This window comes from Dicentrarchus labrax, unplaced genomic scaffold, assembly GCF_905237075.1.
Source record: "Dicentrarchus labrax unplaced genomic scaffold, dlabrax2021, whole genome shotgun sequence".
NCBI lineage: Eukaryota > Metazoa > Chordata > Actinopteri > Moronidae > Dicentrarchus > Dicentrarchus labrax.
The window spans coordinates 24166531-24180311 of record NW_026136702.1 but is presented as its reverse complement, the minus strand read 5'-3'; the positions used below and the strand labels follow the sequence as shown (position 1 = coordinate 24180311).

General features: G+C 40.8%; 1 protein-coding gene across 1 annotated transcript in view; it reads left to right on the top strand.

Annotated features, from left to right (window-relative positions):
* The window catches only part of LOC127376595 (sodium/potassium/calcium exchanger 3-like), a 95585-nt gene that overhangs the window by 35177 nt on the left and 46627 nt on the right, over positions 1–13781 (top strand). Inside the window, exon 2 of the mRNA XM_051423633.1 lies at positions 3771–3896. Within this exon, the coding sequence (XP_051279593.1) occupies positions 3771–3896 (126 nt within the window). The remainder of the gene's footprint in view (positions 1–3770; positions 3897–13781) is intronic.

The window sequence follows — 13781 nt, the reverse complement described above, 5'->3', positions numbered from 1 at the left end:
TATACAATATACAAACACATACACACCGTGCATGCTACACATAGAAACATACTCAGTCACACAGATGCACAGTACAGACTCCATGTACAGAGAAACACATATGTACTCACATGCACACGCACACAAGCCTGCCAAGGGACGCTAATGAAGATAAATGTAGGTAATTAAACATGACAGTGAAGAACGATGGGTGGCCACGTTATATGACGTTATGGGGTCGGTTTGGACCTATAGACATAGGACTTTGGCCAACAAGGGATACTGAGAGGGAGAGAGGAGGGGATGGATCAAAATATATCAAGACATAGATGGGTAGAATATATCTGAGATTCATTGCAGCTCTCCTGGTGTTTAGGTTCCCCTGAAGTATTTATTCTTTCTATCCACACACACATAGACTGGTGGCCTAGATATATGAAGTGGGTGATTCCTGCAGGTACAGCACATCTTGGCTGACTCCAAACTGTCTAAAATGTGGGGGGAAATCCAGCAACACACACGCATACATTCATTCATGTATTTAGTTACCTTTCTGTTTGTATTATGTTTCTCTCTCTGTTAGTCTGGTGCAACTTTAAAGACGGTCAATCAATATTTTTAAATGAGCGAAGGATCAATATGTATAATGTGGAAAGAGTCACCTGGAGTGACAAAACCACAGAGCATTAACTTCCTCTGCAGTTCCCACAGCTCTACAGAGCTCATTGTTTTGTATTTCTGGCCCATAAATTTACTGTTTTGGTTCAGTCTCACAGCGCTCATCTGCAAGTAGCTGTTTTCATTGAATAAGTTCTGTTTTTATACATCCATGACAGAGACAGAGTAGAGGAGAGAGACGGAGACAGTGATGTAACCTGGTCGCTATGTTTTGATAGAGTCCTGATGTCACACCTTGCGTGCTGCCCAAAGGTTGATGCCCAGAAATGTTGTGAACACAGCAAAACAGTACAAAAATAAAAAACTAGAGGCAGAAGGTCAGGGTCACAGTAGGTTGTAAGTGATGACTGATTTCGTGGAAGTTATACCTGAAACCCGACTTGTCCAACAGACATTGCAAAACTCATGACCCACATGGCAAAAACATACACCAAAAACAGATCTTTTGATAGACAGTGCTAGTGTTCATCATAAACCTTTTCCATTGGAGGAGGGAAAATACTAAATTCTAATTACTGTGCATCAGTACGCCTTGTAGCACTTCACGGCAGATATGAATATGAAAATCTGAATTTGACTTTGAAATGAATTATTATTGACATGCAAATTAGCAATTTTTGGCTGTTCACATGGTCGTGATCACACTCCTTTCTACGAGGTGGAACTGCTACATTACAGAGTCTGTGGCAGTGTGTGTTCACCTGTGTGACTGACGGTGTTGCACAGCACATCTGATAGCATGTGCTTGTAGTTTGATTAGTCATTGTTGTGTGTGCCTGTGCATGTGCGTGAGTTACCCGGTGTTATGTCACGCACCTCCCTGAGTCCTATCTGTTACGTCACGTCACCATAGTAACATCGGCAGTGGTGATGCATTCTGCTTCACTGGACCACCAGCCACATCAAATACTCACCACCACTCTGTTTGTGTTTGTGTGTCTGCACGCATCTCACAAAGGTGAGTGTGTGTTTACATTCACTGTGTGTTTTTTTTTTGTGTGTGTGTGTGTGTGTGTGTGTGTGTGTGTGAGAGAGAGAGAGAGAGGTCTAATGGTGCACAGACTCAAGTTATTAAGTAATAACAAGAGATGTTGAGTGTGTTTCAAGCTGTAAAGTTGTTCACTGTCTTCTGCTAATGTCACACACACACACACACACACACACACACACACGCTCTAGGGAAGAGCATACAGTAAGAGGGCAAAAGGCGTCACAGCTGTATAGAAGCTTTGGCAATGATGCAGCTTGGCAGATTTCAGCCTTCAGTTCTCTTTGTGGAACTATACACACTGTAAGCAAGTGTCACTGTGCAGCTGTGCATTGTGTTTGAATATGAAATGTAAATTTCTTTTGCAGCTGATATTGAAGGCTCTGTATCTTATAATTATCTGATTGTATGAAGTCGTGCAGATGGTTTCAGTTTTACATTGTTCAGGTTTTGAGGAGGGTTTCCACAGCATATCAGCATTGACAAATATTTTTAGTAAATAATAATGGATCATTTAAAAGCCACATCCCTCTGCAGTGTTCTTCTAATAAGAGTGGGGATTTTGGATAAAATCTTCCATCACCATACATTCAAATTGTGATACCAATATATTTCATAATAAAGTACATTGTCTGGAAAAGAAATCACTGGAAACGTTGTATTTTGGGCTAATCCAGCAAATGAAATACATCATCTTCATTGATGCGAAAAATCCAATAACAACGTAAAGCAGACCAAAACTGAGCACAAGAGTAATGTGTCAGGGGGGCAATTTGGTCTATAAGCAGCAGTGAAATTAATTATAGATTAAAAAAGAAAATAATAAAACAGAAATAAATAGACAATACTACAGGTTAAAGGTTCCCTGTGGAGTTTTTGACCTCTAGGGTGGATGGGTATTTTGTGTGAGTCAGTCCCTGTTTTGGACACGTCCATGCGGTGACGTTATACACAGTCCTGCTCATGGTTCCACACTGTTCCACTGACCGACAGCTGTCAGTAACACACCAAAGCAAAAATGCAGAAATGCATTAGCATTAAAGATGATTTTTCTTTTAGGTTCCAATCAAATTCCCCTGTATTATGTTGTAGTGAAGACAGAAATCTTGAATAGGTCAAAATAAATAAATAAAGCCAAAACATGGCTAAATATATGCAAGCACGCCATGCAAGATATGTTTTCAGGAAAGGTGGTTAGACAACACTGCCTTCAATGTAAAACAGGGCTTACAAAAATACAACAAAATATTTATTATAGTATAAACATAATATTTTGGTGTTACTGAGGTGATAACACATTTTCAGATTTCAGATAGATTCACATCTTCTTTGCATTACACCTGCAATGGAGAGTAGTTGGTGTTATTAGCGAGACATAATGCTGCCATACTACAGCAGCTATAGTCATCACTCTGGAGCACCCTGTTCCAGCTCACTGCCTGTCTGTTCTTCCATCACTCTGTGACATAGCTGCTTGCAAAAACGCTGAAAACGTTTCATATTTCTGCGTTTTGATAAATATAGCCGAGTGCAGCGCTATTTATAGAAGCCCCGGCGTGCTCTGCACCTAAGTCAGGGCCTGTTGCATGGTGGGAGACGAGATGGGTCGGAGATGGGGCGCTTGAGGATACTGTGACCCAGATGACTGAGCTGGAATGATCTGCCCCGCGGTGCTCAGCGTGCTGCCGTACTAATGCTCCCGCAGGAACGCGGTGACACAAGATGCATGTCTCATATGCCTTGGTCTGTGGGGAGAGAGAAGGTTTGGAGTATTCAGGAATGTCAATTAACTAAGAGCTCGTGCATCACGGCCATTAGTCTGTTTGTGCATGTGAGTGCATGAGGGGGTATTTAAACCGCGCATCACAACATGCATCTATTTTGAGAATAAAAAGTCACCATTAATGTTCATCTGTTGAAATTACTAAATATATAAAGGGTCTCTGTGAAAGTGTTCTTATTTTGTTACATAAAGCCAAGTTTGTTGAATGCAACAGGGTGCATTCAGTGTCATTCACCAAGCCAACTGCCCTGGGATACAGCTTTGAGGTTGTTCTTTATAGAACCATCCTAACCATTCCACCATCTCTTTCTCTCTGTTTCGGTCTTTTTCTGAATCTCTCAGGATATCACGTTTCCAGCTCCGTGGTCGAGGAGGGGGCAAAGTGGGAGAGTCGTCACCTTCTACAAGAAGTCTACGACAACGAGTCCAAGCTGTACTCTGAACCTGAAAAAAACTGCACTGAACCAGGTAAGACTAGCTGAGATACTTGGTTAGCACAGTGTGAAAGAAAACTCGTCACCGGAGCGGGCAGAACTGCTGTGTGAGAGACTGAGCAGACCCTCCAGGATTTTGTGGGTGTTTTTTTGGGACTTGTTGCGGCCTAAAAAATGCCTAAAATGATTTTACGGCGGCTTTTTGTAAAAGTTGTGATGCATGTTGCAATGTTTTGGGCATTTTTATGCAATGAAATTGCGGAAAAAAGTGATTTTTATATTTTTTTTGTATAAGTCATTAAAAGTCAAAGGCAACTTATTCCAGTAAAAATAAAACCACACAGTTTGGAGGGGAGATGTGAGACGTTTGCATCGCACGTGTCTGCGTGGTCTGCATCTTCAGGATTGGCTGAATATACAAATAACCCCATGTGTGTCATTGCCACAAAGGAATTAATCTCAGTATCTGATAAGAACAACCAGAAGATTATTTGGCTCTCATTACTGTTAGGCTAGTGGGAGGGCACGCAAAATCTTAAAATACACACATCTGTGGTATTCCTCAGTGAAGTGTACTGGGACAACTTATTATGCAGTCAAGTACTACTTGAATGAGGAGTGGAGTGACCTACAGTCAGTGGCCAGTGATGAACATAAAGTGTACTGTATGCAGAGAGAAGTCACAATTTTAAGGATCCACATTTCTTCCAAGTGCTATTTTACAGCAAGATCTGGGGCTGCAGCAAATGATTATCTTAATTATCAATTCATTTCAGTTAATCTTTTCATTAATTAATTTTTTCATTTTTTCCCCCAATTTTTCATCTATATTATGAGAAAATAAGGAAAAATGCCCATGGAAAATTCAAAATATCATTATATTCATATTATAATTGTACTGGACACAGAAAATTTAAGATGTATAAATGTTAAAATGCTTAAAATGCAATTAATCATTGTAAGCTTGGTGTAGCCCTCAATTAATTGTAATCTGCAGTAGTTGGATATGGGGTCTGGAATAAATTAAAAATTAAAATTAAGATTTACAATTTAAGATGTGTTCGCAGCCTGGGTTGGCAATGTCGGTTGGTGTAGACTGAGATAGATGAAACAGACCTACCTAGTGCCAAAAGCGCGCCACCGACAGGTCAAAGTTTTCTGTACAACAGTTGATGAATGCTTCACAGGAATCATAAATTCTTGAAATTTTGTACAGACATTCATTGTTCTAGATGATGTATGTAAAGTGGTTTTGAGTGAAATGTCTCAATAACTATTGGATGGATTGCCATCATATCTGGCTCAGACATTTACGCCCTCTCAGGATGAATTGTAATCATTTTAGTGATTCCTAAGTCTTTTTTTCTTTATATCAGGTTTCTAGCAGAAGAAAAAAAATACCTTGACATCCCACCTCCGCTTCCCTTCACCTTCTCACACACACACACACACACACACACACACACACACACACTATCCAGTCTCCTGAGAGCTGGCTACAGAGGAGCTGATCTGAAGATGAAAAATGAACAGCACTCCCTCTGGTGAGGAGCTGGAGACAAACAGAGAGAGAGAAAGTGAGGGGGATGTTGACATTAAGATGAAAGCTGATGAAAAACACAAACTTCTCCCAGGTAGAAATCCTTGAGACTGAACGTGCCAGCGTCACTGTGTGTGTGTGTGTGTGTGTGTGTGTGTGTGTGTGTGTGTGTGTGTGTGTGTGTGTGTGTGTGTGTGTGTGTGTGTGTGTGTGTGTGAATCCCTGCTTGTCTGCTAGTCTCTTTCTCGGTGTGTACCAAAAGCTCTCATGCCGTATGTTTGTTTTCTTTGTGGGCTTGTCGGTGTGTATGTCTTTGTGTGTTTTCCCCATGGCGTGGAGTGTGCGAGTGTTTTCCATGTGGAATCCTGGGGCTTTACAAGGCTGACGTCCTGCCAAGCATTCTCTTGATCTCATTGTAAACACACCGCCCCCGTCTAATGCACACATGCACACACACTCTGGCGCACACTCACTCGTCCTGCCTGCAGTTTTGGGGATGCGAAGACGTTTCTGCAGTCTGACTGAAATTGTAGGGACGAGTTATATTTAGACAGCACATAGTTTATAGCCTGTTTCTGTTTAATTACGCTTTGTCTCCTGAAACACTAATTACCTTAATAGGGATTATTCCTGCTTTCCTTCACTAAAAGGGGCCTTCACAACATGCTCCTTACGCCTCACTCACTCTCTCTCTCTCTGTCGCTCTATTATCATCTGTTTAGCTCTCTCATCCCCCCGGAGCGCTTGCTGTCTCCTGCTTCTTCTTTGTGTTTTCCTTTCTGTCTCTATCTCTCTCTCTCTCTGGTGATTTTTTTCCTTTTTTCTTTTACAGACACAATCACAAGTTCAATTTCAAGGCGTAGAGCATTCGTGTCATGCACAAAGCCAGAACAGCACACACATGCATGGGCACACGGCGTGCACACACACTGAGGAGATGCAGATATGCCGCTGATGTGTGCACATATCCATCTAAACAAATCTTCACTCTTATGTGGAGCGTCTAAGCCTTATTGTTCTCAAACAAAGTGAAGATTTCAGGCAGAGTGGTTAATTGGATTTGTTTTATTTGTTTAACTTCCTGCAAGATTAGACTTAAAACCAAATGACGGTGTTTTGAAATAAAGAAGATAAGCCCTTGCTTGTTTCAGGATGAATTACTGGACAAACAAGTCAAATGATTTCACCCTCCTGCCAAAGGAAAAGTTTGAAGTGGAAGATTTAATAAGGTGAGACTGACAGTCTTTTCTTTTGTAAGAGAGATAAGAACTGTACTGTAGAGGAATAAAGGAGTAGGATATTTGCTGGGATGGGCTCCAGATGCCTCTGTTGGGAGAAAAAAAAGATATTGCAGTTGTTGTTGAGCTTTCACAGCAACAGTTTGGGGGAAATAGCCTAGGTCCTATTTTTAGTGGCTTTGGCTTGACAGCCCCACTGCAAGTACGCAACAATGGAGCTCTGACACGTGACGGCAAATTCCCCAAAATAACGTTGCTCCTTCTGCTGTTGGCTCAGGCCAGCTGGGGTCTATGTGCCTCCCTCAACTGAGAAAATCAATTGAACTGTTCTGAGCTGGGTTCAGCTTAACAGACATGATGTTGTTTGTGGGACATACGTGTGCGTCATAACGTATGCTGCAAAGAACAAATCATCATCAGATGAAATATAAAATATATTAAAGGTTTTTTAAGATTTAGTAGGGTAGATTGCAACTGCCTCGCTTCACCCTCCCATTTCAACCGTGAAGGAGAAACTATGATATAAAAAACTGCTCGTTCTAATGTAATGATTGCTATTTTCAGGTGATTATACACTAATGAAAACATACCTATGAATATAATATTCAAATTTCTGCCAATAGGTCCTCATAAAGGTTACACACTGGACCTTTAAGGGAACTTTAGAGTAATATTGAGTTTATTTTATGTCTCATTGTTAATTTGTTTCTTTAAAGCTGCAGTAGTTCATTTTTATAAAAATTACTTTTTTTCATATTTGCTGAAACTTTCACTATATCCCGACAGTAGAACATGAGACAGATAATCTGTGAAACAATCAGATTCCTCTGGCTCCTTGTAGTGCTCTTAATGGCATTAGCAAGAATCCACCAGGCCTGAATGAAAACAACCAATCAGAGACGTGAACAACCCAAATATCTCTGCTTTCATTGTCAGTTTAAATGCACTCAATTTTGACTCTGCCACTGCAGTAATGGTCACGGACCCAGAGAGCACAAATACGACTGTGATTAGTATATACCCTGGGTCTTCAACAGAAAATCTACAACCACTTGGGGGCTTCTCTGGAGCATGGGCTGCTAAATTGTAGCTTTTTATTTTGTTTTTTAATTTAAACATGTCTGAAAAGATTAAAGGTCCAGTGTGTAACATTTAGGTGGATGTTACACACTGGAGGGTCCCTGCTCTCTCTCTCTATTAGTTACTGAGATCCTTGGCCTGAAAAACGCTGAAGTCCCCGGTCTATACTAAAAGACAAATTTGATGAGCATTAGTTTAGAAAGCCAGTAGGGTTGCAGATAATGATTTTTTTTGGTTAGTTTTTTCTGATCACTAATAGCACAGTCTATAAAATGTAAGGCTCATGCGAAAAATGCCTGTTATAATTCCCCAGAGCCCAAGGTAGCATCTTGAGGTTCTTGTTTTTTCCGATCAACAGTCCAAACCCCAGAGATATTCAGTTTACAGTACAAACAGACAAAAGAAACAAACCTCACATCTGAGACACAGGAAGCAATGAATGTTGTTTTTGCTTGACAAATGATTCTTATGTTTCATTTTTTCTCAAAATTAGTCTTTCCATCCCGGTTAATCAGATAAAGAAAGGAGCATCAAACTAAAAACACACACCTATGAGAGAGGACATCACATAGATGCTTGCAGTATTTGACAGGTGAAGTACAGCACGAAGCACCGGCAGCACAGAGCGTCGAACAAAAACAAAATGGAAGACCTGCAGATTAGAAAATGTCACACTTAAATTAATACGTAGAGGCTTCGATATATTTCTTTTTAATTAAAGCCCGTTTGATTACCTGTACAGGTAAACAGCAGCACTGACAGCTTTGGCAAACACATCTGAGAAACAGCTGGTGTCTGAGGTTAAACTCTCTCTCACAGCAGCAGACACAGAACTGAGAAAAGTCTCCGCTAATCTGTCAGAAGAGACGTTTCTATGCATTCCTACACCAGCGACTGTCTCTCCAGCACTCTGTTTGTGCTGTAATTGGTCGGATCAATGGCACTTACTTCCTCCTCTCATCTCACCATGCACACTGTACAGACAGGATGAACGCATCCATACTCACACACACGGCAGAACAAATACGCGAGCACAGGCACGCCTGTATGTGAAGCAAAAAACTGCATTCATTTTTTTTTTGTCTTGTATGGCTGCAGTTTTTTTTTTTTGTGTCATTTTCCGTCCTTCTAAGGTCAAATACCAACACACACACACATCCAGCTATTATTAACAGTGGAGTGTGTTGGATTAGAGATAATCATGTTTACAATTGCCGACTCTCTCCCCTCTGCTTATGTACCGCGAACAACAACCTCTGTCTCATTACAATGTGTGTATTTATTTGTCTGTGTGTCGTTTTCCTCTGTGACTCATCTATTCTAATCTAATTCAATCTCACTCCATCATGAACAGCAACACAGATATATTGGGATGTCTGTAGTGGTCGTGGTGTTCAGTATTAATATTGCTTTCCAGGCAGACCTGGTGCATATTAAAAACAAACAATAAGACAATTAAAACTCATCAAATGGACCGACCTATACTGGACTCTTGGGGCTATTATTGATATCAATACAGGGAGTTTCAAAAATCTGGCACTGATTAGATGTCATCGGTTTAATCCCTGGACTGACGAAAAAAAAGGGGTACCTGCGCCTCCCTCAGTATCACCACTGAGGTGCCCTTGAGCAAGAGCCTTAACTCAAGCTGCTCCTGTGAAGTTTCTCAGTGGCCAGCACGTCAGATGTCCAGGTATGAATGTGTGTAAGGACGCTTTTTCACACTGCAGGCTAAAGGTTAGGTTCACACTGCCAGTCGTAGCGCTCAATTCTGACATATTGCTCCAATCAGATTTTTGTTCTTAATAAATCAGTGGTTCGTTCCGGCACTGTGTAGGCACTTCTTGTCATGGGATTCTGGGGATTTTTTCCCTTCCAAGGAGTGGTAACTTTAGCTAACATTACTGCCAAAGACACAACATGCAAGATTGTTATTAGTACAACATGTTGAGCAGCTGAATCAACTTCTGAATAAGAAGATAGTGGAGGAGTCAAGTCAGTCCACAGAGGCATGCAGGTTGTTAGATAAGACGTAATGTAATGTTCATTAGGCCATCTGTCTGTCTTTCACGTTTTTTAGTTTTTATTCATTGATCTTGACAGTTCACTGTTAAAAGTCATAGAGGATCAGTCGCTATGTTTCTGCTGATCATTTAAACTTTTCTGCAGCTCCACCATCGGGCCAAAACTTTCACTTTTACCTCACATATATTAAAATCTGAGGACCATGTTGCCATGAAAGTTGCAGAACACATTCACACTCTCCAGAGGATGAACTATTTTGGAATCTCCACAAGTTTTCCTTATGGGTTAACCTCAAGCAAGAGAGTCAACTTAAGTTCTTCTGCAATTTTGCATGCAAGATATCTCAGAATCTATCTAGCATAGAGTGCCAGGACATTTTCGAAGAACATTTATGCTCTCAAACCTTTTGATTGTAGTGACCCCATTGCATCACCCGCAGACTTAACCTTTTTTGGCCCCATTGCTGGAAAGGATCTAAGAATTGCTACAGAATGTTGTTTGTTCCTTTCAACTTCCATATTATTGGAATATTGTAGAAACTTCCATACTGTTGGGTGTAATGAACCAGTGTTGTAGCAGCTTTTAGAGGCAGCCAGTGGCTACTGTCAGTGCTGTCAGTGCTGTGTCCTGCTGCCTTTTTCGCCTCATCTCTCAAAAGTCAAATGCTTTGTAAATTCTTTTAAAAACACATGAGAAACTGCTGCCTTGTCTCTGAGCACAGCGTGATAAACAGCATGTGTACTGCAGGTTTTTCTAACATGCAGCTAATTATCTGCTTAATGGGACTATTTTCCCTTTTTCCATTACTGCACACTGAGGCAAAATGAAGCTTAAAGGCAGAGGTAGTCTATTTGGCAGAATGGAGGCAGCTAAAAATCGTTAAAACTGGATTTCTGAAAACATTCAGAGCCTTAGAGTTACAGGGAGGGACTTGTCATAAGCTATAATAGAAACAGGAAACAACAGGAAATAGTAGGGTTTGCGCTGTTAGGTCTTTCAACATGAAAGTGTTGGATAAAACAAACAGTTTTGGGGAAAATGCATGTACTGCAAGTGGTGTGGGTCAAGGGATGGCAATGTTGATGAGTTGGTCCACCACTTTACAAGCTGAAGTATGTCAACTATAGAATGGAAGCTTCATTCATAATGTTCAACGTTTAACGACATTCAAATTCTAAATCAATCAAATGTGGGGAAGTAGAAGCCAACCATACCCATATTCTATCTTCCTGTCCAGTCCTGCAGCAATACTGGACAGAATTAAGTAAAGTTATGGACTTCAGTGTAAACTTCTCAACTCAAGAAAATGATGAATATCTTTAGAATTCTAAGAATAGCAGCACTTAAACAGATAAAAAAATGGCCGAAACCAGAACCAACAACTTAGTAAATGAAAGAACACGATTAATGACATAAAATGGAGGTCATGAATCATAAGATTAGGAATCTCGTTGTTTGTTTGACATGAGATGGAAGCGTATACAAAAAAACTAATATTAAAAAAAAATACAAAGATATATAAAATACTACCTGATATGAGAGGTGGATCACGCTGGAGACTGGAGCTATGGGACTTTTAATTAAAGGCAAGCTCACATCCTTTAAGAAAGAAACCTTTGCAATCAGATTTATTTAGACATCATAGCCCATCCCTGGTGCAGGTTAGCTGTTGCTGTTGTGTGGCCTGTGGTGCTTGGCAGGGTAGGAGAACAAACAGGTTGTGAAAGGCAGGCAGGTCATGTATCCCCATTTGTGTGGAGCCCTGGGGATCCAGCCTTGAACGCAGACCGTGGGTGAAGGCAGGAGAGGGGGTGTGATGCCAGCTCCATGTAGGGGAGGAAGCTCGAGCGCTGATGTGGGGACGATTACATGCGTTCGCCTTCATGTGACTGTGTATGCCAGTGTACCTCTGTGTGTGTGCGTGTGTGTGTGATTATATGAGTATGTTTACCAAGCCATCCCCTCCTTGCCCGCGGTCCATCTGTCACTCCAAGAAAGCTCACTAGGCATGTCAGAGACTGCGGGCCAGCTGGGAGGGTGTGTGTGCATGTGTGTGCATGTGTGTGTATGTGTTGGGAGGTGGAGGAGTGGGGTGGGGGTGGTGGTAGGGGGGCCCTCTGTCACTTCATATCGCATCATTTCCTGTTAAGGAATCCCACCAGCACAAAGTAATCCAAAGTCCGGGGCAGGAAAGGAGATACACGTTATCAAGGAGAACAAAATTGGCTAATTTTGTGTTATACAATCAGAACAGCTGCTTTCCCCAAGTTAACCCCTGACAGTGGAATGAAACTGGCTAAGAAAACATAAGTGATTCCAAAAACTGTGATGTTACGCACTGTGGAGCTCAGGTGTTGCTGTGTTAAACAGGTTTGTAGAGTTGTGGATTTCTCACTTTACTCAAAATATAACCACTGGTTTGGTGTTACGCTATAACTAGCTGCGATGTGACTGTTCACACTGAGGTCACATTGCAAATACTCAGACCTGTATCTGATTTAGTAGTAGTCAGAATTGAATTTAATTGAATTCACACTGATGAAAAATAATATCACATATTGAATATGTCACATATAAACAATTTTTTTTTAAAAATTAAAAAATCTGATTTGCCCCACTTGTGTGCCTGCAGTGTGAACATAGCCTTAACATGGCTCGCTAGTGTTCTTCATTTAGCGTTAGCAAATAGAACAATATCCTAGTTTACTGTAGCAGCAAGGCTTGCAATCTGTCAGACACAGCACATTCCATTTCACTGCTACTGCTGTGAATTTTGAACTAGAACAGATTATTACAAATTACATATTTCATTGTTTTCCACGTTTGAATGTTAGTTGGGATTTTCAATCAAATGCAACAGCTCTAAGTAGCATTTAAATACCATGAGTGTTTCTCATACATTGATTTACTTGTGCCAGCCACAATATAAACATTGACTGCCACATATGGATTTACATTTTTTTTTTTACTATTCAATGAAGGTCAAATCTTATTTTATCGCAGAGCTCTGCCCAGCCCATTTGTAGCAGAAAGGGAAAAAGAAAATGTACAGAATAACCCTGTTCCATTTCCACTTGGACAAGAGAAGAAAGTGGGGGAAGGGAGGAGATAAATCAGACACACCTGCCCCTATCAAGGCAGTATGGACGAGGACAGAGAGTGGAGTGAGAGTAGCTAAAAGGCGGAGATAATTGGGAAGTATAATCCAGTTTCTAGGCATATATGCAGTGACAGAAAAACAGTGACACGCATAAAAGTAAAGAGTAAAAAGTAAACTACCTCTTTGTTCTGCTCGGATACAGCATTGGACTTCACTCTGTCTCTGATTCACTGAGCCAGCTCCATTTGTTGAATTAAGACCATGAGATGCTACTGAAAGATGTTTCTGTTACATAAATAACTTCACTGCAAAATTGTGATCACAGTTATTATTTGATCAATGGAGCCACTCGAGAAATGATATACAATGATGTTACTCAAATATCAGGTTAGAATCATATAGTTCCTGCAATTCTATCAAAATACATTTTAGACTAATTTCATTTGAAAGTTTAATGTAAAGTACTCACCCGGAATCTCTGCAGCTCCTTCAGGCTTAGGAGCTGACAAGGGTTCAACATGAGGGATGTAATGATACACTCAACTCATGATATCGGGTTCAGGATACGATTTTTATAAAGGTAAAACTGAAGCACTGAACTGAATTCTTGATGCCATGATTAAACTTTCATCTCATCTTTAAATCTAAAAACATTTTTGTATCGTGATCTCGCGATATAGCTCAACATTTCTTTGTCTTCTTCATCCATCATGATGTACAGCAGATTTGGTCAGCTTGGGTTCACAGCAGAGCTTACAGTGACCCAACCGTGACCAGGATTCACTGTGGAGGAAGCATCAAAACATTAACAGACACCTCTCAAGCCACCCCTGCGGCATAAGCCACTTCTCCACTGTCTGTGTGAATGCTCCGTTGGTGAACCACTGACTGTTTGGTACATACTGAACCTACATACTGGTGGAGCTGGGGACCTTT